Here is a 26,291-nt window from a genome sequence, read left to right on the forward strand (position 1 = left end):
TCATGAGATGACATGCAAAACTTCAGATGGTGCTGCTATCGGCAGCTGCGTCTGGAGGGCCTTGACTTTGTTTGGTTTACCCACAACTTTGAGACAACAATCTCCATAATTCATTGTACGGCGTGCTGTAAGGATCTAAACTCAAGTTTGACTCTTTAAAGTCAATTGATAAACAAGTGACACGTGGTTCACCAAATCAGCTGGAAAAGTTTTCCTAAGAAAAAAAAAACAAATGGAAAAGCAGGTGATGTGTAGATTCTTCATCTCTAAATGATCATTTTTTTTTCAGGGTAAACTTCGTTCCACATCAACTGTCTTTTTTTATATGTGAAGTGTCATATAACATTAACCAAAGCATGTCCACTGATCACCGAGCTTTCATGGTTGCATGGTGCGTAGAACTGCACGTGTACTTTAGTACAACGTACCAACATTTGTGGGCACCAAGTTAGCGACAACAAGCTCAACAATGGAGATTCTGCTCAAAGTATTTTGTAGCCTAGCGTTGCACGTCCACAGTTGACCTGAGAGAGGAAACGAAAATCTATTCATGCATGGTGTGATTGGTTGTCCGTACCTCGGTTTACTTGTATGAATTATATATACAGGCTGAAAATAAACAGTTTAAGTGAAATTATATTTATTAAAAGAAAAATTGTTTAATTGATTGTATCTGTTTAGACATGTTAAGTTAAGTTTATGTTTGATTGATTGAATATGAGTTTGTATAAACGGTTGCAAGAGTTGAAATTATGATGGATGATTTTGTAATATTGATGGATAGACTTATCTGTATAAGCGGATAAAGATAAAAAAAGTCTACATTTTCTATGTCAGACATGTATTTACATTCACTAAACCAAACTGAAATAGTACACACGAATATACAAACATATTTATCTCTAAAATTATATGTATCCGTCGAGCCATAATCTATTTATATGAATAACTAATCACACCGTTAGGAGTGCACTTCCCCTGGTCCGCATTCTGTCTTGTCTACAAAACAAACGACCCTTTGTTTGTCGATGGCTCGATGTGCTTTGTCTGTGGCGTCATCTGTGCTCAGCTCACCAGTCGGGTGCAATCACGCAAGCAGCGCACAAGGGATCGAGAGACGGACTGGTGCGCGAAAACCACATGCTCGTGCCGACGCAAACCCTGCCGGCGACGGACAATTAAACTAGACGGGGACGGCCGGCGCTCCACCCGCAGACAAACGTGCGCGCGCCGGCGGAATCGTCGGTAGCCCGTCAGAGCCGTGTGCCCGCGGGTGCTGCAGGGATGTGACGTGCCGGTCGCTCGCAAACGGAAATTGTACTAGCGAATGCGGACGTATAATTTATCATAATCTTTTATTTAGGTTAAGATTTATATTAAAGAATTATATAGAAAAAATTATAAAATATATAAGATAGAAAATTAACGAATTTATAAGTATTACATAAGAGAAATACATAGATGAAATAGATTGTGCGTGCGTAAGCTTGTATTTTCCACGCCCGCGCGGTGCCGGATCAGGCTCATCAGATCCCAAAAGGAAATGGAAAAATAGGACGACACTGTTCTGCCGACACCAGGCTCGATGATTCGTGCTCTTTTTGTAGTAGCTTTCTTCTCACCGAATTTTTTGGCGTCGGTGCAAAGCATGCGGCTCTTGACCCGTGTCTGGTACCAGTCAGGACTCGTAAACCAGGAGCATTTTTTTAAAGTTTAAACGCATGTGGGCTTCGGAGTTCCAAGGGGCAAATGATGTGTTGGTGCTTTTATTCAGTAATCTGCGTAAGACCATCTCCAACAATTATCTTAAATTTTTATCCTCAAAATACTATTACAGCATCCCCTATTACTATTACAGCATCACCTATCTCTAACACTGTAGCAGTACTGTATCACTGGATAGAGGATCTGTTGGAGATGAATTTTCAGTGCTACAGTAACTATAAAGTACTGTAGCACTGGAATTTGCAGATTTGAGGACTTCGTTGGAGATGGCCTAAGCTTGAGGTCTGAACGCTGATACGGAATTTGACTGTTTTAGACTGAAATGTTGATGCTCTCTGTCTTTAGATGTGCAGCTAGCCCTACTGAATGGTTTTTTTTTTGGTTTCTTCTAATGAACGTTGCAATCGGCAAGATATAGGCATGATGGCAAAACACAACCAAAGAGTTTCTAGGTTGATCATAGATCCAAAAATTTAGGACATCGTATGATATATTCGAATGACGCATTGCATCGTGCCTCTGCCTCCATGCGGAGGCCATCTTCTATCCCATCACTTCTGGTCCCCGCGCTGTCCCATGAAGCCCCAAAGCATTTATCATTTCGAGATCTGTGGCATGATTAGTGGTGGGTCTCACGTACGGGTTAGCTTAGCTCTCCATTATTCGGCTTTTCTTGTTTTTGTCTTAGCTTATTTGATGTGTTTTATTTTTTTTAGTTATGTGTATTTTTAATACGTAAAATATTAAAGATGACTCTTATATGATTGTATCAATTTGATGTAACGATATAGATTAATAAAGTTTGCTTTTAAAAATACTATCCAACGAGTATGTAATGCAACAGCATTGTTTTTAGTCTCCGGGTTGCCCTGATTGCGCGGAGAAGCGCCATTTGTCAACCCACGAACCTCCAAACGGCAATTTTTTAGACATAAAAGTGCCATCAGGTTCGGACCCTACCAGAAGCGACTAAATTATGCGTGCTAGGCGACGTTTGTTGGGTCCACGATCACCGGCGCGCCTATGGGCGCCTGGCAGCGACTTCAAAACCACAACGCGTCTCCCATGAGGCCATGTTACGATGTTGGTGTGTCGAGGCACGACAAAGATATTTCAGACTTACTACTTAACGAGATTCTAGATATATACTACTCTGTTACTGCTCGTACTAGTAGAATCAATGCTTAACGGAGTATTTAACCAGTAGAATCAAGTCCTGATTGCCTGCGCTGCACGCATGATTTTCAGAGAGCAGCTGGGTGGCAGCAGCAGCAGCTTGGTTCAGCTAAAGGCGGTGGCCCAATGAAGAGAGGTGAACCGGTGGCAAGTGCCAGATGAGTGAAGTCCGAATCTATGATTATCTGACCTCAGATTAGTCCTATCCGAGGAATTAACACATTGTGATGGTTAACTCTAGAGTGATCAAGAAACTTGACCACACTGCCAATCGTAAATAAACTGGCTACTACAGTGATACAGCTGCTACACTAAAGTAGTGTTTGGTTGTTGGAGGATGTTGAATGTAATATGATCGTGCTGGATGTGATGGTACTGGATTCTGGATGGGATGGTACTGGATAAGGTAGTATAAGTATGTTATTTGATTAGATGTATGAGATAGTATGAGAATATGTTTAGTTAAATATATTGTATGATACGAGAATGTGTTTAGTTGTTTAAAAGCTATATATTATATCCACATATAATTTAATTATTTTATAAAAAATAATATTTTTATATTTATTATTATCAATAAACTATGATAATTCGTACTAATCATTACTAATTTTAGTTAATTATAATTTAAGTCATAAGTAATCATCCCTAAATACCTATAATAATAATTAATAATGGTTAATAATATCTAACTATAACTAATATTTAACTAAAAATCCTTAATAACCACTAATAGTCACTAATTATCACTGACCGTAAGTGATTAGCGGAGTCAACCGGATAGGTATGGGATCGTCGGCCGATTTTCATGCATGGCACGGTTCAACATATTATAAATAAAATATCTCTAAAATTAGTATCACTCTATTCAAAATAATTTGATTGGATCCAACCAGAGATGGACCCGATATGAGAGCGTTGGTTAGGCACCGATTAGACTTTATTTTTTTCTTTAAATGAACCGTAGGTTATATTACATACTAAATTAAATTTAGATTATATCCAAAATAATAACAGACCCATCTAAACTACGCTCTAAATTCGCCACTAGATCCAACAACCCCGGATCTCCTCATGTACGCCAACCAAACCGACCGTAAATAGCGCGACTGCAGAATGCAGTACCAGCTGCCGCGTGTGTACTGTTGTAGTTCCAAATCCTACTGCTCAGAGTCAGAGTCGGGCCTCCTGTCCTGTGTAACAAACTGTTGCCAAATAGTGGTCATGGGGAAGAAAGGGTGAACCAACGCCAGGGCGCACCAAATGCAGCAAGCTGATGTGAGTGGATCGCGGGGTCCAGTCCAGGTACACTCGTGGACAGAACATTGATATGGGCCTCTTGCTGTTGGGCTGAGCTCCGGATCCTACCTTCCGGGAAGAAGCTGGTCTCGGCAACCGGGCCGAACAAGGGTTAAATTGGCCTGTTACGTAATTCGAGCCCAATTGTTCAGGTAAATTGTGCCGGACTATATGGATTCATTATTGGTATATATCGGAGTCTTTTGATTTTCTCACACTGTGCCGAATTCTCTCTCTCTTTTTTTAAAATCTCAATATAACACGTAGGCACACGTACACTCACACCACTATATGAATGTAATCACACAACGGCTCTGAAGACTAGAGATACAAATCTTAGAGATTAACGATGTTACTATATGCATCTCGCTGTTGACGAGTACATCGTCTACTAGTGAAAGAAAATTCCACTTTTATTGAGACATGTAAGAAACAAATTTGAAATTTAATCTCTGATAGGTGAGAGATACAACCACATTTACTAATTATCCAAGCCAATGCTTAGTTCTCATTATGCTGATTTCTCGTGTGAAGGGGATTGGGACGTCCTCCTTACTTGCTGCAAATGAGCAATGTACTACCATACTGCATTGTGCGAGATTGTCTGCCGCGCCCAGACCGAAAGTATCCATCCGTGATTCATAGTCTTTCATGGGCCATAATGCCACCACTCTGTAATTCTGTCAATGTAACTGGGAGCAGCTACTCGGACTTCAGTCTTTATAGTTCTTGTTACAACCTTGTGATCAATGTAACTGATGTTCATTGGGAAAGGATGTCTTCCAGATGAACATCCATTCAACTTGTATGTATTCACACACTATTAATAAAAGAATAATAGAGATTTCACTCTTGAGTTCATTGTTTACAGTGAGTTCTGTTGTCATTACATTTCGCACTTCAATAGTTCTGATCAAATTTTGTAGCGTCATCACATAACATAAGTGATGTATGAGCAGACAAAAGATCCAAATTTTTTTTTCCGCAATTCAACCCAACGTCCCATGAATCCTACCGATCTACTGGTACAAAGATAAGCTCAATATATATGCATGCTTGACGCTCAAAACATCAATAATGCGTACATGGCATGCGTGACTCGTCGTTTAAGGTCATTTTCTCTCTCTCAAACTGTTGCATTGCTGCTGTATTTGGTAGTTGTATCTCCCTAATTATCTGACCTAACTTTGCTGGCCTCCTCCATTGCGTTTTGCATCAGATGCCTCCGCCCTCCGTGCATCAGAAGCAAATTTTGAAGTAAATTTTATAGGATCCTGTCCTACAAAAGATACTCTTTCTTATGATAATATATGTTTATTTTTTCTCTCTCATCCTCCGTTTAATCATTAGATCACGAGATAGAGTAAGAATGAATCTCACGAGAGTTTTTCAGACAGGATTTTATAGATTTCGCTTCCCGTACATCTCCTCCCTCAGCTTGTTGACCCTCGCGATGATCGCCTCCACCGTCACGTCCACGGCGTCCCCGAGTGTCTCCAGCTTCGACCTCGGGTCCGCGTATACCAGCCTCGGTATGAGCCCGATCACGGTCTCCGTCATCCGCTCCGCGACGTCCGGCGGGATCCTGCGGAGCGTCTCCTCGATGCTGACGTTGCCGGCGCGCACGTCCTCCTCCGCGATGAGCACCGAGTACGTGTCGTACTCCTGGGGGAGGTGCCACCTGTACTGCGTGTACGCGGAAGCCGGGTGGAACAACACCGGCACGCAGCCGGCCAGGATGGCGTCGAATGCCGACCGCCGCGTGTACGTGTCGCCCGCCGGCTGCAGGCAGAAGCGCGTGCCCTGGAACACGCGCATGAAGGTGCTCGGGACGAGGCAGCTCCTCTCGCCCTTCCGGCAGTGGATAAGCTTGCAGAAATTCGACGAGCCGCACTGCCTGATGAGGTGGTGCCGGATCGAGTTCGGGTCGGAACGCGCGCCGCCGGCGAAGGAGTAGAGCCACTCGCGCTTCATGCTGCGCATCCGCTGCTGCCACTCGAAGATCTGGGCGTCCTTGGCCGGGTGGAAGTAGGTCGGGTACGGTATGGCGAAGTCGAAGTCCGTCCACGGGGTCTTCTCGACGAAGAGCACCGTCATGTTCTGCACGGCCGGCAGCCGGAGGAGCTTGTTGCCCCACTCCGAGTCGCTGTCCGTCTGCCTCTGGTGGTCATACGCCGTCCTGCCTGACAGAAAGAAATGGTCGCGGCCGCCCATGGCGCGCCACTCGGGCCGCCGCGTGAGCCAGTCCACGAGCTCGAGCGACGCGGCGTCCTTGGTTAAGGCGTTGTGGCCCCACAGGTGCTGCACCACGTCGAACCCGGCGTAGAACGGCACGAAGACGGCGGCGGCACGGGAGGAGTCGTTGGTGAGGCACTCGTACTGCTTCATGCGGCTGTGGAAGATGACGTCGAGGCCGAAGTGGTCCGTGGCGTACCACCCCTCGTCGGCGAACACGCCGTCCGCGTTGTCCACCCGCTGGCCGAGGCCGCCGTTGGCGAGGTACACGCACATGTTGATCCACGGGTACCACAAGCGGCAGTTGGCGAGGGTGTCGACGTTGAACCGCGGCGGCAGGTCGTGGATGTACACGTAGCGCCCCCGGCACGCGTCAGCGTCCCCGTGCGGGCGCCGCTCCTCCCTTGCCGCGGGGAGCTCACTGGCGGTAGTGGACGGGAGCTTCATGAGTTGCTCTTCTTGCTTGCGGAGGAAACGCTGGCCGTCTTCACCGTCTGGCGTGGCGGCGACGACGGACGAGTGCGGTGCGCTGACCGGCGCGCCGTCAAAAACCGAGAGATGGCAGTAGACCACGAGAAGCCACGGCGTGGCGGACAGGACGGTGAGGAAGAGGAGGCGGGGCAGCCACCGCTTGCCGCCGTGAGCGCCTGTCCTCTCCATGGTGGTACGCCGTGTGTCGTCGAGGGTTTCAGACTTTCGAGTGTAGTGTAAACATGCGGAGTCCCGAAATAGCAAAGCATGTGAAAAGAACGCTGGTATACGTGGAGCAAAACTGAAGGCAACTTATGTTCGGAGATGTGCAAGATGTGACAGCCAAATGGAAGTGCGCGTGAAGAACTGGAGACTGCACGTGCTACGAATCATCAGATCCCCATTCAATTAGGAAAAATACAACTCGCATGTACTTGTGTAAGTATGATTTATCTCGGTCATACGTCTCTCCTGCGTGATTTTATTAGTTGATTCTCTCACATTCTTATGATTTTTTCTCTTATTATTTTAATGTAACTCTCAACATAAATGAACCATCTTAATAAAACATACATCCACATCCCCTAATGAAATTTTCGTGTCCATTCAAACAGGGGGAAAAAAGGCGCCGGTTATTTTGTGCCGACTGGCCTGACACAGGATCTACTTAAATCTAATGGAACAGGGGACACACACAGGTCACAGTTTCATTTCTTTCGGAACGAAGTGCGTGTAGAATTGACCGGGGAAATGCGCGCGGAGACGCTGTATCGGACCGATCGGCTACTGACTCGCCGGCTGGCCGAGGACTGCACATGGCAGTCGCGCTCCTTGAGGAGTTGACGCGGGCTTAAATTTTTTTCATTAGCGGATCTTAGATCGAGAGTAATAATGGCGGGCAGAGCCGAGACGTTCGAACGCCGCGCGAGACGCCCATCGCGTCTCGGGAGCGCAGGGCTTGGCCACGTTGGGGAAGGGAATCCACAGCGGCGTCGGGATCTCACCGCCGCGCCGGCTGCGTGATGCTGAAGCGATGGAATGGAACGGAGTGCACCACCAAGTCACCGACGCGCCTGCCTGGACGACACGAGATGAGATTTGCGACGTGTTCCTTTGTTACGATTTTTAAGATGATGTCTGGATCTGCCCGGCAGCGTATTTCTGAAAATGCATCGAGTTCTTCTCACACTACCTTTTGCGATCCAGTCCGTACAACGGCGATCAAATTTTGCAGCCACCGTGTCACTGTGAGTACTGTAGGCACCAGTCTGGTGTAAACGAATATAAATCAGGCCGAAGTATAGAAGAAACAAAATACGCTAGAGCAACTAATTCGAGTATCAGCTAAATCATTATACATTTTTACGAACTGATTCGACTATTCTGCACTTCTTTTTTCTGCAGGCCGATAGAGCTAGCGGTCTGCTCGCGTAGATTGTTCCGACCGCAACATCGACTCCGTCGAGACATACAGGAACGGCGGGTCCTCGTCGACCGGCCCGCCGCTGTTGACATCCTCACCGTTCCTGAGCCGCGCCACCGTGTCGATGACCCCTTCGACGGCGACGTCGAACGCGTCCTTGATAGTCTCCAGCTTCGACCTGGGGTCGGCGTATAACACCGTCGGGATGAGCCTGATCACCTCCTCCCGCATCCTCTGCACCGTGGCCGGAGGGATCGTCCGGAGCACGGCCTCGATGCTCACGTTGCGCTCCCGCACGTCCGCGTCCGGGATGTACACCGAGTACTTCAGGTGGTCCTTGGGAAGGTGCCACCGGTACTGCTTGTACGCCGATCCCGGGTGGAAGAACACCGGGATGCACCCGGCCACCATGGAGTCGAACACCGACCGCCGCGTGCACGAGTCGCCGGGCGGCTGCAGGCAGAAGGTGGTCTTCTGGAACAGGCGCATGATGTTGGCGGGCGTGTGGCACTGCGTGCTGCCGACGGCGCGCGCGCACCCCAGCTCGCTGCACGCGGCGGACGCCCTGCACTGCGCGATGACGTGATCCCGAACCCGGATGTTCATTGGAACGTCCGGCCGCGGCGCGCCCACGAACGACATGAGCCACGTCCGCTCCTGGGCGCGCACCCTGTCCTGCCACCGGAGCACGTCGGCGTCCGACCTGGGGTGGAAGTAGGTCGGGTACGGCACGGGGTAGTCGCTGCCGTGCAGCAGCGTGGACTCCAGCACGAGCACCGACATGTTCCTGCCGGCCGGCATGGAGAGGAGGTCGGTGCCCCAGTTTGGGTTGATGTTGTTGCTCCTCCGAAAGTCCCACCCCGTCCGCCCGGCGACGAGGAAGTGGTCGCGCCCCCTCATGCGCCGCCACTCGGGCTGCGCCATGAGCCACTCCGTCAGGTCGACCGTTGCGGCGTCCCTGGTGGCGTTGTCGTAGCCCCAGTGGTAGCGGACGAAGTCGAAGCCGGCGTAGAACGGGACGAACACAGCGGCGGCCACGGCGGAGTGGTCGGTCAGGCACTCGTACTGCTTCATCCGGTTGTGGAAGATGGCGTCGAGCGCGAACTGGTGCGTGCCGTACCACCCGGCCTCGCCCGTGATGACGCCGTAGGCGTGGTCGGCGAGCGGCCGGCCGAGGCCGGCGTTGCTCACGAACGCGCACATGTCCCCCCAGTGGTCTTCGGTCTTGCGGCAGTCGCGGAGGATGTCGGCGTTGAAGCGGGGCGGCAGGTCGTGCACGTAGATGTACCGGCCCCGGCACGGGTCGGCGGGGTTATCCCCGTGGCTCAGCTGCACCCCGCTGCTGAGCATGGAGAAATGGAAGTAGAGGAAGAATGTCCATGCTATCACGGCGAGGACGGCGAGTAACCGCAGCGGCGGCTTCTCCATTGGCTTCACTCCAACGGCCCGTCGCGACCGAGCACCTCCGCCTTTCGATGCAGATTTGATCAGCTGGCGAATCAAGAACCACGAAACAGCATCAGAAGGCTATGTATAATTAGAATCCAGGGGAAAGAAGAAACATAACTGGTGGAGATGAAGTACATTGCAAGCATGGTATCAATTCAAAAGGGAAAAAGTTCAGGCTAGATTGGACAATAGGAATGGATATGTGCCTCACCACTTTTGTGATCGAGTTGGCCACGCTAAGTTGCATGCTGGAGTGTAGCTCGTCCAATGTACAGTATATATAGCAATGGCCACGCTAAGTTGCATGGTTTGAGAGGAGGAAGACGAAGGCTAAGTCTATACGGATGCAGGTGAGCGATGAACTGCCATGTGAACTGCCTACAACACTAAGCTCCGGAGTATTGGGAATACCGATGCTAATCACTCACTCTTCTAGTTCAAAGGCCCGCGCTTCGGCATAGCGTTGACAGCATGCTACATACGCCTCCTACTATTACTGTCTAGATAGATGTTATATATCTCCAACATAGATCTCAAAATGGTAGATGAAATTCACTAAAAACTAATCATATATATCAAGTAACGACAATTTTCTATTTAAACGAGATACGTCACTTTAAAATTCACGTTGACAATAGATAACGATCATCCGTCGGTGCTACATACAAATTTTTTCCCGGCTCAGCGTTGACAGTGGAGTACATCCACGTTGGTACCTAGCACCCTGCAACCTACACGGTCGACATTAATTACACGATTGTTTAAGGATTTCATTATTCAGTTGTTTATGTTGGCATTAGCTAGTATTGATACTGTAATTGGTCAGTGGAGACTTCTACACAGTAGCTAGCACTTCAAATGTACATTGAGTAGTAGTACTTCAGATGTACATTGAGACTGCTACATGTCACTCGAAGGTTCCATTTTGTCCACTTTTGCATGATTAATCCCCGCTTCCATCGGATCTTCTGATCCATCCACTGCTAGTTTTACATTAGGGTTCGTTGATTGATTGTTATTATTTAGTTTAGGAGATGATCATATGTGCTGCAGTGCACATGGTGTTCTAACATTAGTCTGTTTCACGAGAGACTTGCATCTGTTCTATGAACAAATAAGATCTACTTTCCGGACTTCGATACGTGTCGGCACAATTACAATTTGCAAAAATTCAATACAAAGAGTATGAGTTTGGATAACAAAAATACGGATACGATCGATAATGCTAAATCGCAGTGGTTAATTGAGAGCATATATTTTTCACAGCTAGGGCGTACGATCCTCCCCCACAAGTTCGCATAATTTTTGACAGTGGTTGTCGTAAACAAAGCGTCTCGGTGACCGCAGGTTATCTATGTATATACTGTTAACGACTTGCAAATCACGCAGCATCGAGCACGAGACCGTGGGAGAGGGCGACTCCGGTTATTTCGTCCCAGATTCAGATGCAATCGTTAATTATCAAAATCTAGCCGAAGTAAGTATATACGTATGCTACACGCAGTGTAACCATCAGTTTAAGGGGTCGCTATAAACTCCTCGAAGAAATACAAAGCTAAAATAACTGGCAAGGTGGCCCGTGCATATGTGTGTATTTTTTTATACTTCATTTGATCGCAAAATCATATTTATATGCTCGATCAATTAATCTATTGCTTGATTTTTGAATTTCTTAACATTTCAATCAAATATATATAGTCGTATGTGCATATATGACCATACAAAGATACAAACCATATTCTTCACCCGCTTGTCGTCATTAGCGTAAACTATCTGGTCCAAGCCTAGTTCTTGCTAGTTGAATCCTGTCTTGTTAATCCTCGGCTTTTATCGAATGATTAATTCCAGTCGCAGGGATCCTGAGAGACCTTTTTTTAGATATTCGATCGGGGGATGATCCTGAACACGTTCATCGGAGAAATAAATGAGAATGAATACAACGGCCGGTGGTGGGGGTGCTGACCTAGTGTAAGAAGAAGTAAATATACCGGAATTTAGACAGATTCAGGATGCACGGGGGCGTAATACCCTACTCCTGTATGGATGCTATAACTGTTCTGAGGAAGTCCCTCAAGGATATTGCTGGTTACAAGAATGTTGGTCTATCTAAGAGCTTAGGGCTTCTTGTTCTTCAGCTGGAACTGGGCTCAGCCTTCCTCACAGTGTTCTCTTGCGCTGTGTTCTTGTCTACCCGTTACCTCTAACCGTCTTCTTCAGCTCTGCTCTTTTCACTTGGTCTCTGTTTTTCTATTCTTCGTGTCTCGTCCTCCGTTTGTGCCGCCGGCTGCTTTAAGTACCCGACGGCCGCGACATGCCCCGAACGGAAGGAGGGGGCACGAGTTTCGAGATGCCATAAATGAAAAGGGCGTCATCATTTCCTCTGGACGAAGTGACCGGGGGTGGAAAATGCGTCGCACGCCCAGTCATCCGTCACCATAAATGCCCTGGCAACGGGCGTCGTGGAGAGGGCCCACCGGGCAGCCGCAGAGCAACCCGACGTGCCCGCCCTGTCTTGTTCCCCTGCCACAGCAGCGCGGCAGACGGAACGCCTTGGTCCTTACGACGTTATCCCGAGACAAGCCGGATGGCACGGGACGGGACCCGTGCAATTAATAACCCCACGCCTCTCTGCCAAAACATGGCAGGAACTGACGCTGAGCGCGGCGGGAGCAGTTGGAGGCGACAGGCCACACACGCTCATTAAATGTGGCCTCGGGCCTTTGACTGGTTGACACCTCATCGGTAGGCTCCTCGGGGGTCTTTCTGGGTCGTCGGGGGTACCGAGTGCTCGGGGGTACTGTTCACATCCCCGAGCACTCTCTCCCGAGAATGCCTTTCCTTGTCCTCGAGCACTCTCTCCCGAGCACTCTTGTACAGACCCTCGGGGAACCGAGTGCTCGGGAACTACCGCATGCAGCCCCGAGCACTCTTGTACGGACCCTCGGGGAACTGAGTGCTCGGGGGTTGCCGCACGCAGCCCCGAGCACTCTCTCCTGAGCACTCTTGTACGGACCCTCGGGGAACCGAGTGCTCGGGGGCTGCCGCACGCAGCCCCGAGCACTCTCTCCTGAGCACTCTTGTACGGACCCTCGGGGAACCGAGTGCTCGGGGGCTGCCGCACGCAGCCCCGAGCACTCTCTCCCAGAACTTAGCTCTCCTGATCGTCGGGGGACTACGGTGCTCGGGGGTGACCGTACACCTCCCCGAGCACTTTCTTCCCGGTACTTGGATTCCGTGGATCATCGGGGAACTGGGGTACTCGGGGGCCACCGACTGTGGCCCCGAGCACTTTTTCCCGGGACTTGACCTTTTCTCATTCTACAGGAGAGACCTCGCGGGATGGTGCCATGTGGCGGATGGCTGGCCTGGCCTCAGGATTCAGGGACCCCCGGTTCCTGATACACCGACAGCTTTGTTGTAGCATCTAGATTTATAAGTAAGCGGTAAGTGTTTTGGTGATTAATAACAATCGTATCATTGTACTAACAAGTTTGTTTTGAAGTGTATCAAAAAATTTAGTTAACAATGATGATTGGTATTATTGGTCCCTAAAACGTTTCTACGGATGATCAATGGATATGAGCATCGAGATTAAGAATATTCTAGTTCTAAGTGTCATAAAGAGATGAAGGATACTTAGAGTAGTATATGTTCTATTTTTTTTGTCTTTTAACCATACTATAAAGAGGGGTTAAGAGCAGTAGTTTGATCTATGTAAATCTAGACATGGTTGATGCACACTTATAAAATTCTAGCAATAGGTAGCTCAGAGAAGCATATGGATGTGTTATCGAGAAGTTAGGACTCAGGAATGGTTGAATTGGATAAGTTTAGAAAAATTTGCATACGCCGGATGGTTCGATGATTAGCAGATTAAACATGTCGGAGTGTTTTGACTTAGAAGGGTTATTTTAAGTCAACACGTCGGATGGTCCGGTGTTAAGGATAAAGACATCGAAGCATTTTCAGGAGATGTGAAATTTCTAAAGAAGATAAAGTACAGCACGCCTGATGGTCCAACATAATATCAATGGTTTCACCGGAGTAATTTTTGTAGAGAGGGTTTCATCGTCTAGTTTTCGTGGTTGAACCAGCCGGATGGTCCGACGTGTGAACTGGAGGCTTCACGGGAGTATTTTAGAGCAGTAATAGCTATTGACAGTGTTTGAAAAGGGTACACGACAGATGGTCCAGCGTGTGTGAGCCAGTGCACGCCAGACCTTCCGACGTTCATAGAAAGTGTGGATGATTGGACAACGACTAGATTTTGTCCTCTAGCCTATATATACCACCTTATTCGGTCTTAATCTCTTGCAACCTAGAGGAACCCATATATTGTGTGTGTCATCAAGAAGCAAGTGAGAACACTAAAGTGATTTGTAAATTTCATAAGTAAAAATTAAGAACTTTATTAGTGTTTAGAGAGTAGCAAGTGTGTATCTAGATGAAGGTTTCGGCTTGATCTTGATCAAGTGAAGCTATTGGCTTATTACTCCTTGTGGTTTGCAACACCTAACCAGTCTTTGGTGATTGGAGATGTCTCGATGAGCTCTTGGACTTCTTGTGGGAGCCTCAAGAAGAGCGATGTACTTGGTTTGATGTCCGCCAATCCGAAGATAGAGAAGAGACAATCATGATGGAGTACTTGAATCTTGGTGACTCAATGGGAGCAATAACCTTGCTGGATGCTCCAACGAGGACTAGTGGGGAGTTCTAACTCTTCGATACCTAAAAAAAATCAATGTCTTCTTACCCATCTCTTTACTTTTCCACATTTAAATTTGAGCATTTACTTTGTTGCAAGTTCTCAATTCCGCATTTACTATGTGTTCTAGCTTGCTTATTTTCTTGCCTTCCTCTAGTTTGATCGTGTAGTCTCATTACCTTTACTCTAGGTTAAAGTTGTTACTTGTTCTAGAATTAGGTAGAATTGTTTTTAATTAGTGCCCAATTCATTCTCTCTTAGACCATTCGATCATTTCATTTATAGGCATCCCTTGTCGCTGTCATAGATCGTGGCTCCACCATATGTGCGATGTGATTATGACTTGCCCCACCATTTACCTGACATCGCTACCTTGTGTTGTGCAACAATAAATTTATTGTCAATTTTTAACTTTCCTAACAAATTAAATAAAACATAGCTCCTCGCCACCCTGTGGCCACAACCATGAGGTACGCGGCCTAAGCCTGGCTTCAGTGTTGTAACATCCTGAGTTTTAATATGTTAATGAATTATAAATTTCACTCTAAATTAAACCTTTTTATGAGTAATTAAGGTAACTAAATCAAGGAAATATCTTTATGAATGTTTATATACCAGTATGTATATATATTAAATGGGCTAAGTATCCCAATGCACCAAATTTATTTCTAAATAAATTTATGGTTTGTATGGTTCTTGGTGTGGAGTATTGAAATTGAATGACTCTCAATTTCAAATCTATTCGTAGATTCTATTCAGCTTGAGAAACAAAGTAGAGAAGTACCTTGGTTTGCATGTGATAAGGTATTCACAACAATTGATTTGTCTTGAACTTGGTTAGCATGTGTTTATGGATACTTGTTCTTGTTCATGACTAACTTGAGTTGGCGGTGTTTAGAATTGGCAAATTATTCTCTGTACGCAGAAAAATTACACACACCGGAAGTTTTGATGTGAACATCGGATGTTCCGGTGTTCACAGTAAGTTCCGGCGTGAGCAGTGTATACTCGCCAGATTATTTCTTATAAAGAGCATTTTTTCGGGTAAAATTGGAGACCAATACACCGAAAGGTCCGGTGAGTGTGGTGGCTACACCGGAAGGTATCACCATAACATTTTCACTATTGAAGCAGAAATGAAAGCAAACACAAGATGTTCCAATGATGGACTTTGAGAGCGCCGGAGTATTTTCTACAGAGAGGAGATTTTTTTATGCCAAGTTTGATTATGTACGCCGGATAGTCCGGTGTTAAAATTGTGAACAGTGGAGAATGCACCAGACCTTTTATTGTAATGAGGTTGCAGAAGAGTGGTTCGGTGGATTGGCACATATTGGATTGTTTGGTGATGGACACGAGATCACCAAAAGCTTTCATAGGACATTTTCTTGTAGAGATCAAAAAATTTCCTAGAACAAATAGTGTTACACTCACCGGATGGTCTGGTGTTTAGGAGTAGAACACACCGGAACATCCATTGTTCATGTTTTCTGCAGAATCTGCTCTGAGTTCAAGTTTTCGATTTTGTGCTAACTTAGCGATATTTTAGAGTGTGGAGAAATGTGTTTTCTTGTTTCAAGGTGTGTAGGTGACGGATGCAACTTGGCGGTCAACGGTAAGTGATCGGGGCTAAGCGGGTATTTGTTGCCGGGCGATCAAGGAGGGTCGAATGGAGTTAAGGGTGATCCTAACTATACATATGAAGGTCAATCAAAGCATGAAACAGCGGATGAAGATGGTGTGTTGACAAAGTCAAGTAAAGGGGATATTTATGACCGAGAGTGCGGCAATTCGAATTAATTTTTACACCATGCAGAGGATACTCCTTTACTCACACGCCTCGGGTCCATCCTCTTGACCCCCGAGATAACCTTTCTTATACCCGGAACTACCCACTCACACATGCTCCTATGGCACCAGGGTTACCGCGAGCGTGTCTCGAACACCTTCAGTTCCCCGTCATCTTACTTCTCCTCATTCTTTTTTATACATGTCATTGGGCCGTAAGACGAGCGTCAGCACGACATATGGTACTAGGCATACCTTACCATCAGATCAGCATGTGGTGAGTACGGAAAGTGCTAAAACTAACGGTACCGACGGACGATGCTTAACCGATGCAAGCGGTCTATGGCATCCAAATTCCTTTCCCGACCTGCCCCTAGCACCCACATCTCGCCTCATCCTCACACTCAAACATCCTGACATCTTAGTCATATCTTTTATGAACAAGTAAGTAAGCCCTAAGCTCACGAACGGGGATTGAACTACCGCTCGACTTCTACCAAAAGATCTATGCATTTCTAACCATTTCGAGCGACTCTTAAGTTAGACATCAACAAAATTATCAAGGCTACAAGGATACATGTTACCGACAATACAAGGGAAAGATAATGCATCAACATAGGTTCTATCCGTATCAACCCGACACTTGACTCATTACCATGCATACATACATAAAGCATAGTTTATCATAATAGACACATATTGATCCAAAGTACTTGAAACAGTATACTTAGATGCTTGTCTTGCTGCTCTAGTGACCGCCTAATACTACCCACGCAACACTTGTAGAATTCTGGTAGATTGGTGTCGCCTTCGCTCACGCTCGCGTCAAGCTTTGGTTCTTCGTTCATTAAAGAAGAATGCATGCAATGATGAGCATGAATGAGGTGTAATAATATATGCTATAATATGCATAACAACATGTTAAGAGTGCAAGATATGCGAAAGAATAATAAACTTTGCGATCTAAACCACGCCGGAAAACTAACAGGAGGTCGGAGATTCCGAGTTGAACTCGGAACATCTGGATTTCAGAACCTCCGGGTTGTACTCCATATAGGGGTTCTCAGTTAGCTATTTTTAAATTAACTCGGAAGGTTCGGGCTGAGTTCAGATATTCTGGGTTAGGCTAGAATGTCTGGGTGAGGCTCCAAACAGGATTCCAAATCCAAAATCGACTAATAAATTCATGCATTCTTGCCGAGGGAAGCCTAAGGGACTTACTCACAGTGCCTGTGGAGGTTGGTGACCGTTGGGTGATGAAGGAAACGGAGAAATTGCTCGGGAAGAGAAAGAAATCTGGGGCTTCTCACGCTTCAACCAAGAGCACCAAGACACGTCAAGAATGATTTGAATCGTCTGAAAAAAAAATGAATTGAATGGATGAGAAGTTTAAGAGCTTGTCATTGTGTGGATATCACATGCGTACCTCGATTTCGCTTCTAGAGAGAGGAATCCGAGTGAGGAGTGAGAGAGCTCGGGAGGGAGTGAGAGGAGGGGGAGCTCCCTGCTGCCTTGGCCGGTTAGGAGGGAGCTTGGGGGAGTGAGGGAGAGAGAGGGAGCACATGGGTTGCTGCCTAAGGGAGAGAGGGGTGGTTGGCCCATCGGGTGGGGCCCACGTATTAGAGAATAAGCTCGTTTTACTATGAATTCTTTTCTTTTCTCTCCCGAATTACTTTCTCTCAGTCGATTGACTCTAAACGAAATGCTCTAATGCTCTGAAATAAAATTACTCAAAATCAAACATAATGCTTATGAAGCATAATTATGCTTAATTACGTTATTACTGGTTTCGGGGCATGACAACGGACGGGGAGGGAGGAGCGTAACGAGCGGATCAATGCGTGAGTTATCTGGAATCGCGAGCGGTTTACGAGAGGAGAGAAGGGGATGAGAGCGGAATCAGCGAACGAAGCGGGAGGGACCACGAGGGGTGGGACACGCGAGATTGACGGGAGAGGAACACATGAGAGCAGAACAGGAACCTTTAGGTGTTTTTTAAGTAGTAGAGATATGTTTAAAGAAAAGTCTACAAATTTACAATAGCATAATTGAACTACACAAATTGTTTATGTTAGCGATATTTTAGCTAATTTAGAGAAATTATAAAACAATTAAGAAAACTATAATTCAACTCGGTATCATGACTTGAAGTGTTCGATGATGTTATTATACTTTACTTTAAAAAAAATCACGTTCTAGAAACATAACTAGACAATCATTCAAAAGATAGTCCCCTATTCGATTTGTTAGCTCATTAAAGAATAGGGAATTTGGGATCATATCATCTCACTTATGGGATCTGGAGTCTAACCTAGCGCCCTAGCCGGCTGCCTACTTATCGCGTGCCACGTGCAGCCTATTGTTGCCGTGTGCCCTCACCGCCCGCATTGCTCTCGCCTCGCCTGGATGGCTGGACGCCTAGTCAACTGGTCCTGCCACCGCCCACCAGCATCGGCGCGCCGTATGTACTTGCGGGTTGCACCCTACCCCATGAATTACAGCAAGTCCGTTGTAGTCCATGCGCTGAGGAAATACAACTCCGCAATATGTTGCACACACACGACCTATCTCAACTGTTTATCGTTCTCACATGATACTCATATATCTATTAATTTTCTCACTTACTTTATAATTTTTTATCTATCTCTTCTATACGAATCTGAATATAAATAAATGACTCTGATAACTATTGTGTCCGTTATGGAAATTTCCCTCTCCGTGTGCACTTGCCCGTCGCCAATTGCTACGTCCTTTGACCGCTGCAGTACCAGGCCGTTGCCACTCGGCATCTTGCCGTGCGGCCCGCTGATTTAGATGGCCAGATGGGCAAAAGAGTGGAGAGGCGTAGAGGGACGGATGCAGAGGCCAGAGATTGTTGTTGGACATGATGTTTTCTGTTGCAAACAGAAACAGATGTACAAATGGATAACCCAACATTTACGCTTTCATAATTCGTAGTCGCTGCAGAAGCAAAAACACACTCACAGTTATAGCACCATGATTCACACGAGACACAAACAATACATGCATTTACTGATGACAAGTCCAAAACAACCACCTCGGGACGTGAGACCACCACAAACTCGGCCTGCTAACTAAGCAAGATGGACGGTGATCCGCAGCAGCGTCTCTGCGCCGTCGGTGACGTGCTGGCCGGAGGCGATGAGCGGGCGCACCTCGGCGAACCCGCAGGCGCCCTTGAACTTGCCGGTGCCGCCGGTGATGGACAGCCGGCACAAGGGGGTGCCCACCTTGTACACCCCGAAGAAGTTGAGCGTGTCGCCGTACTCGCCGCCCTCCATCATGGCCGTGAACGCCATCATCTGCGCCGACCCGTCGGCCGAGCTCGCCACGTACACGCCCTGCGCGCGCCCGAGAGGCTGCGCGCCGAGGTCGGGCCCGCTCGTCAGCACGTCGTCGATGACGGTGATGGTGCCGAAACCGAGGCTGAGCCCGTCGGGGCCAAGCTGTACCTGCGCTGGGGCTGCGGCCGCGCCGCCGTTCCCGGGCTGCAGGAAGCCGGCGCCTGAGAGGCCGGTGTCGAGCGGGATGCCGGTGTTGCCGTTGTACGTGGGGACCTGGCCGTTGGCGTTGGGGATCGGCACGCCGTTCTTGGGCGCGCTGAAGCCGATGGGCCGCGCGAAGGGGACCTGGCCGTTGTAGATGTTGCCGAGCAAGCCGGTGATGGGCCGCGCCGTGGGGTTCGAGCCGCCGAGAATGTCGTGCATGTAGAGCTCTAGAGGCGCGTCGTCCGGGCCACCGGCGCCTACGCCGCCGACGCCACCTCTGCCGCTGCCTGACTGAGGGTTTGTCGCGGCGACCGCGGCGCCTGTCGTTGCAGCGGCGGGTATCTGTGCATGGATGGCGGCAACGTGGAGCGTGGCGATGAGAAGAACGGTGAGAGGAACAGCTGGTGATGGGAAGGTGAACATCTTGGGTTTGGGTTCGTTGGATGTGCTTGTTTCCGGAGCTCGACGGAGTATACTATATTTCTTTGTGTTTCTGGGTGATTAAACGATTGGCAGGAGTAGGGTTTTATATGCATTGAAGAATGTTTGCATGCACGTATGCAGTTGAAGGCATGAATGAGTGGAGCAGTTGTGGTTTCCGACTAGGAACAATTGGAGGGAAGAGTGAAGCAGTTGAGTTATGAGGAACTGAAGTGACTACCAGAACCAACACCCCAAGAATAATAGCTGGGATCGTCTCAAAAAAAAAGTTGGTTGCTTTTTTTTGACACCTACTTTTGTTTTTTCTTTTCAAATGACGGCTTCCAATAGCTCACAACCTTTCTTCAACCTTTAGATCTCACAAACGTCCCGCCTGTACAGTGACGTATCCGCTCACCTCACCGCCCCGCTGTGCTTGCTCCCTCACTTCCCGCTCGCATCCAGTCATCTCCTATGGTATTCCTACTGTCGGATCTATGTCCGTCACCCTCGCCATGCTAACCTCTCTATTTCCGCTCTCCCCCACCCTATCCTGGCCCACCGGCCATCCTCCGTCGCCCACGGCCGATGGTGCCCCCACCACCCTGCCCCGCGCCCGCCTCCTCCATCAAGTCGATTTGCTTCCCCCGAAGCTTCCTCTAAACTTGCCACCCACCGGGAATCCGTCACCGAAAACCTAAATTTCTAAACCCGTTGCCGCTAACCCGTTGCAAAAAAAAAAAAACCCTGAAATAATAGCTATGAACCAAACAATGCTGACTTCAATGGCTTGGTGAAATGCTGAATACTGAAGCTTGACTTGGCCCATAGCTCACCTAGAACTTCACCTTGTCAGTGACCGCGATTTTGCCTGACTGCACGTCAGAGACATGGCAGGGTGCCATCTTTGGCATGAAAGACTGAAACTGGAATGCTCGGCGACCTTGAAGGCTGTCGTGACCCGTGGGCCATGGGCCGTGGCTATGCCAATCCAGGAAAGCCGAAGACACATGGTTGGTTACAGAGAACTTCAGTACCACGGGAAATGTTGACATGCCGTGACCCGGATCAATCAAATGCATGCCGCTATGACAAATTGGCAATGAGCGTCCCTTGCCGTGTGCGCGAAAATTTTGCCCTCGAACGTTCGAAAATATTGGCATTATCCGGCTAAAATTTTGCCAGCAAACAGATATTGCAAAGAGATAATGCGCATCCCAAATATAAAAAGATCATGTTCAGGGCTTTCCCCCAGTTTCCCGTCACACTTTCAGAAACTACATTTTGACAGCAGTTTCAGAAATACGCACATAGCAATAACCATGAACTAGTAGTGAGTCTTCTGGCACAGCTCCTCAACTATGTACGGTTTGGTTCAGCGAGGTAAAATCTCAAATCTGAAAGTTAAACTTGCAAACTCAAGATCAAGTTTTCTTGAGACCAACTCAGGCCCCAATTTGGATATACAGCAAGTACATTCTTCTTTTATTCAAGTCCCAGGGTTCACCGTTTATGAGTGCAACAACATAATATACAAGTAGCTTACGACAACACATTACACGACCACACATACAAAAGAGGAACACATCCGCCTGGATCTTGTCTGGTGACTCTTTGTGGCAATGTCTCGAATGCAGACACAGTGTTCATAAATTTCATACGATGAAGAGGTGCCCCACTTGGCTTGATAGCACATGCAATCTTGTCCTCGAGGGGGCAGCGCGCCCTCAACATGGAGAAAACGTGGTTATTGAGCCTCCTAGCCTTCCTCATCGCTTCAAGGATGCCCTCATAGCCCTTCTCACACACATCATATGCAAAGTAATGAACTTCCAAATCAAAATGAAATAAAACATTTAATAATTTTCTTATTTCAGACCAGGCACAAAAAGCTACCAGATAAATAAATAATGTGATAGACGACCTATTATTAGCTATGGGACATTTTTTTTCTAGAATACGCAAGAGCAGTGCATATCGTTGTATTAATACGAGGAAATAAAGAGAAGTCTTGTACAACGGCCATAGAAGCAGGCCGATAAAAGCAGCAAAGAAACACGTTAGGCGGCACTAGCGAAGATTCTCAATTGTCGGACGACAACGACAACAAACGACGGCAGCATATTAAGCGATGGTGCCGGTAGTGCGAAGCCGGTGTAGGAGGACGCGGAGTTGAGTTGCGCCTGCTTGGCACCAATGGTCGGCATCATCCCAGATCCAGCTAATGAAGCAGTCAATGGTAAGGCGGTTATTGTCAAAGACGATAGCATTCCGAAGCAGCCAAACTCTCCAACAAATGAGAAGAATGAAGGAGTCCAACCCTTTTCTGAGAATAGTGACGACACTTTGTCGCAGGAGCAGCCACCAATGAAGGATTGGATCTTCAGTTTGAGGCGTTGGAATCCTCATCAATTTCCACCAAACCTGTCTTGCAAAGGGACAATGCAGCAGAAGATATTCTGTTGTTTCCGGCATCTGAGAGCAGAGAGCGCATGAGTCATCTTCTTGGAGTCCATGCCGCTTTCTTCGGGCAGCTGTCCAAAGCCTGCCATGGAGCATAAGCCAAGCGAAGAACTTAATTTTGGCCGGCGCCCAAGACCTCCAGATTAGATTGGCCCCTTCGAATCTAATGCTTCCTTCAAACATGAACCGGTAAGCATATGCGCTTCACGCACAAGGGTCGTCGAGTTACTTTGCAGGGCATTCATGATGACTTGACCTCCTGCCCAGTGATTTCTGCTCAAAAGCTTGATGGATTGATTCTACGAGATGCCCTGGCGCACTGTGTTGAGCTGATTCCGTGTGGTGTGGTTTGCTCCGTCTCTGATGATGTGCTTGCAAAGTTGCCGGATGAGCTACAGGCACTACTTAGTGAGTTCACAGATCTATTTCAGAGTCTGGCTTCACTTCCGCCCCAACGGCCCTTCGATCATCAAATTCCTTCATTGCATGGAGCTCAGCCAGTCAATATACGGCCCTATCGTTATGCGCCTCATCAAAAATCGGAGATCAAACGGTAGCTTTAGACCATGCTTCAGCAGGGTGTGATTAGACCAAGCTCAAGCCCGTTTGCTTCCTCATTGCTTCTCGTCAAGAAAAAAGACGGTTCGTGATGTTTTGTGTGGATTATCGTCACCTTGATGCTATTACAGTGCGGAATAAGCATCATATGCCCATTGTTGATGAACTACTCGATGAGCTGGTCGATGCCTTGATCTTCACTAAATTGGACTTCAGTTATAGTTTTCATCAGATACAAGTTGCAACGGGTGATGAGTTTAAGACGGCCTTCCACACTCACAATGGCCTTTATGAGTTCTTGGTCATGTCGTTCGGGCTCACTAATGCGCAAGCTACGTTTCAAGGTATCATGAATCATATATTTGCTCCTCTGCTTCGGAAGTTCATTTTGGTGTTCACGGATGACATCCTTATCTATAGTAAGTCCTTGTTTGCGCATATTGATCATTTGCGCCAAGTGTTTGTCATTCTGCGCCAACAAGAGTTTCTGATCAAATCATCTAAGTGTGCATTCGCGCGCTAGTCTATTGAATATATGGGACACTACATTTCTGCGCAGGGGGTGGCCACCGATCCATCAAGGTTGCTGTTGTGGCTGATTAGCCCACTCCCTCTTCACTAAAGCACCTTCGCAGTTTTCTAGGGTTCACTGAGCTTGAAGCTTCATTTAAAAATTTGTATCTATATATTGTTGACACTTGAGAACGTGTAATTTCTAATTTTTTGAGCTAGGTTGTACTCTTTTTTCCTTTGCTAGAAAGTTTTTAAATGAGGCAACCTATCAATAAAGCTCATTTTTAGAATTAATTATATCTCCCTATTATTTCTGATTTTTCTTTATTTTTTCGAAAACGACCCGGGAACCGTCACCCACCTCTCATCTTGACCTATAAATAGCCACTATCCGTCTATACCAAACTCCCACTGATCTAAACTCCAAAGCCACTTGTCCACTTCAACAAATCAATTCTATTATTTATATATTTCTAATTTTTCATTTATGGATCAATAAATGTTGTAATCTTTTTTACTTTTAGTAGAAAGGTTTTTAACTAGACAACTAATCAACACAGCTTATTTTATTTATTTTCTATATTTTTTTTATTTTTTTAGAATTTTATAACTATTTTTTAAATTTTTTTTCTATTTTCGAAGTATATATAGAGCACAAATGATAAGTTCATGGCGCAATGCATTTTTCCTCATGCACACAACTATGTAACTGAGAGACACTTACCAGGTCATAAGTCTGAGTGGCTAAAGCCACCTTCTCGTCAGCAATTCTGCTCCTCAATTGCTTCATCAGAAAATTTCAGTTTTGCTGGGTCAAATGTAATACTTCCGGATTCAAGTCCATGCTTAATGTCCTCTATTTCTTGCTGACAGCGCTGTTCATTTTCTAGTTGCACACCTAATGAGAATTGAGAAGCACAAAAAGGGGGCCTATTTTCAGGGCAAAATGCTGAAGAACTTAAGTTTAACAAAGATTGCAGTTCCTGTTCAGAGAAATAAAATTAGTTGACATTTCACTCATTGCAACAACATAAATAACTATCGAGCTTAGCATCATAGTCTGGACAGTGCTATGTGTATTTACATATAAAGCTATCCCATAGAAAAGTTTATTTGGCAACAATTGTAGGTTGACACGCCTTGCCACAACCAAGATAAAAACTGTCATTCATCAATTTCAGGAAGTGGACTTTAAACAATAGCCAGTAAACTTGATATGTAATTGACAAGCGGATCAAGTATTAAAATGTAGTGCTATGCAGAAGCACCCGGAATCCTACCTAATATTTGTGCATGGTGCTATCTATTTGAAAGGAAAGATTGCAAAAGTAATCAGAAACAAAGCAGCCCACTGGGCTTGTTACAGCATATGAAAATTTATAACCGAAGTAGAATAACATTTGCATGCATATGTATTATATATTTTTTATTTATCCTCTTATGATGCATCTGGGACACTCAACCTTTATTGTGCTCAGATTTAGTTTGCTACACACATTTTAAGAAATGACAAAGAGAGTCAGTAAATAACATAGAATTCAAAATTCTGCGTACCTTGCAAACTTTTATCTAGCTCTTGCATTAATGAATAGTTCTTGTGCAGCATAGCTGGCAACGCTTCAACACCTGAGAGCAATCAAATAGGGTAATGTGTGTATGGATGACATTAATGTGTAAAAATGCACGTAAATGGTGAAGTTACCATCTGAAGGAACAAGTTGAATCTAGAAAACCCAATATCGATTCCAGGATTTAATGCAATAAGGCTAGCATCTTCTCATGTTTTCTCTTCCAAGAAAAACACTCCCTAGTACCAATACTCCAACTATAACTTATAAATTTCAAATTATCAAAAGTTGAAAGGAAACATGGAAGTATTCAAATAAAAATAGGTACAAAAAGCTGGGCTATTTATGCCAGGTTGAGATAATTTAATAAAAACTAGAAAGTTCATAGTTCCAAATAATGAAATATTAGTTTGTCGCGGCACGCGTTCATAAAAAAAAAGCTAATGATTGTACAAGTTGCCAACTAAAAATAGAAATCACTGATACTTATAAACAAGAGATAAATTGCATAATCACTATTCAGCAGATAGCTTAGCCTTAGGCCGGCTCACTCATTACATCTCAAGTACTGTCATCGCAATATCATCAAATCATATGCTACCCTAAATCATCTCGGTATACCCAAACAGCAATTATCGGCAAATTATGTACTAATTCCGGCGTAAACATACAAGAAAACAAGAGACTTGGTGTGGGATCGCGAGTAATCGGCGACCAAGGCAGGCCCGTGCCCTAGCGGGAGGAAGAACACTCACTGGCTTGGAAGTCCTCGAGGAACCCCATGGCCTTGTAGATCGGTTGCCACGGTCCAGATCTTTCCGAACTACACCCAGAAAATGGAGACACGATGCGAGTAGGAGGGGAACGACCGGAGGAAGAGGCTCGCCGGCCGGCCGGCCGGCGCGGCAGGTGGTGGAGGTGCGGTTCGGAGATTCCCTTTTTGCAGATAAGTCCTCCACGTGAAAGTAGTTTCAGTTTCAGGTTTCCGC

General features: G+C 46.4%; 3 protein-coding genes and 1 long non-coding RNA gene across 4 annotated transcripts; all 4 read right to left on the reverse strand.

Moving 5' to 3' along the window:
- Positions 1 to 5,162: 5,162 nt before the first annotated feature.
- LOC133916930 (xyloglucan galactosyltransferase KATAMARI1 homolog) lies at positions 5,163 to 7,318 on the reverse strand. Its single transcript, XM_062360828.1, has one exon. The coding sequence runs from the start codon at positions 7,093 to 7,095 to the stop codon at positions 5,602 to 5,604; it is 1,494 nt and encodes a 497-aa protein (XP_062216812.1). The 5' UTR covers positions 7,096 to 7,318; the 3' UTR covers positions 5,163 to 5,601.
- Positions 7,319 to 8,205: 887 nt separating this feature from the next.
- LOC133914516 (xyloglucan galactosyltransferase KATAMARI1 homolog) lies at positions 8,206 to 10,229 on the reverse strand. Its single transcript, XM_062357616.1, has 2 exons — positions 9,990 to 10,229; positions 8,206 to 9,820 (listed from the first exon to the last, which is right to left on the reverse strand). Exons 1-2 carry the CDS (start codon positions 10,023 to 10,025, stop codon positions 8,321 to 8,323), a joined length of 1,536 nt encoding a protein of 511 aa, XP_062213600.1. The 5' UTR covers positions 10,026 to 10,229; the 3' UTR covers positions 8,206 to 8,320.
- Positions 10,230 to 19,192: 8,963 nt separating this feature from the next.
- LOC133914518 (dirigent protein 16-like) lies at positions 19,193 to 20,293 on the reverse strand. The gene has a single exon (XM_062357617.1). It carries the CDS (start codon positions 20,201 to 20,203, stop codon positions 19,367 to 19,369), a length of 837 nt encoding a protein of 278 aa, XP_062213601.1. The 5' UTR covers positions 20,204 to 20,293; the 3' UTR covers positions 19,193 to 19,366.
- A 1,371-nt stretch (positions 20,294 to 21,664) lies between these two features.
- LOC133916931 (uncharacterized) lies at positions 21,665 to 26,276 on the reverse strand. The gene is made up of 4 exons (XR_009909555.1): positions 26,058 to 26,276; positions 25,289 to 25,360; positions 24,459 to 24,632; positions 21,665 to 21,997 (listed from the first exon to the last, which is right to left on the reverse strand). It is a non-coding gene; the product is annotated as an uncharacterized LOC133916931 (long non-coding RNA).
- Between the last annotated feature and the right edge of the window lie 15 nt (positions 26,277 to 26,291).

This window comes from Phragmites australis, chromosome 4 (genome assembly GCF_958298935.1).
Source record: "Phragmites australis chromosome 4, lpPhrAust1.1, whole genome shotgun sequence".
Lineage (NCBI taxonomy): Eukaryota > Viridiplantae > Streptophyta > Magnoliopsida > Poales > Poaceae > Phragmites > Phragmites australis.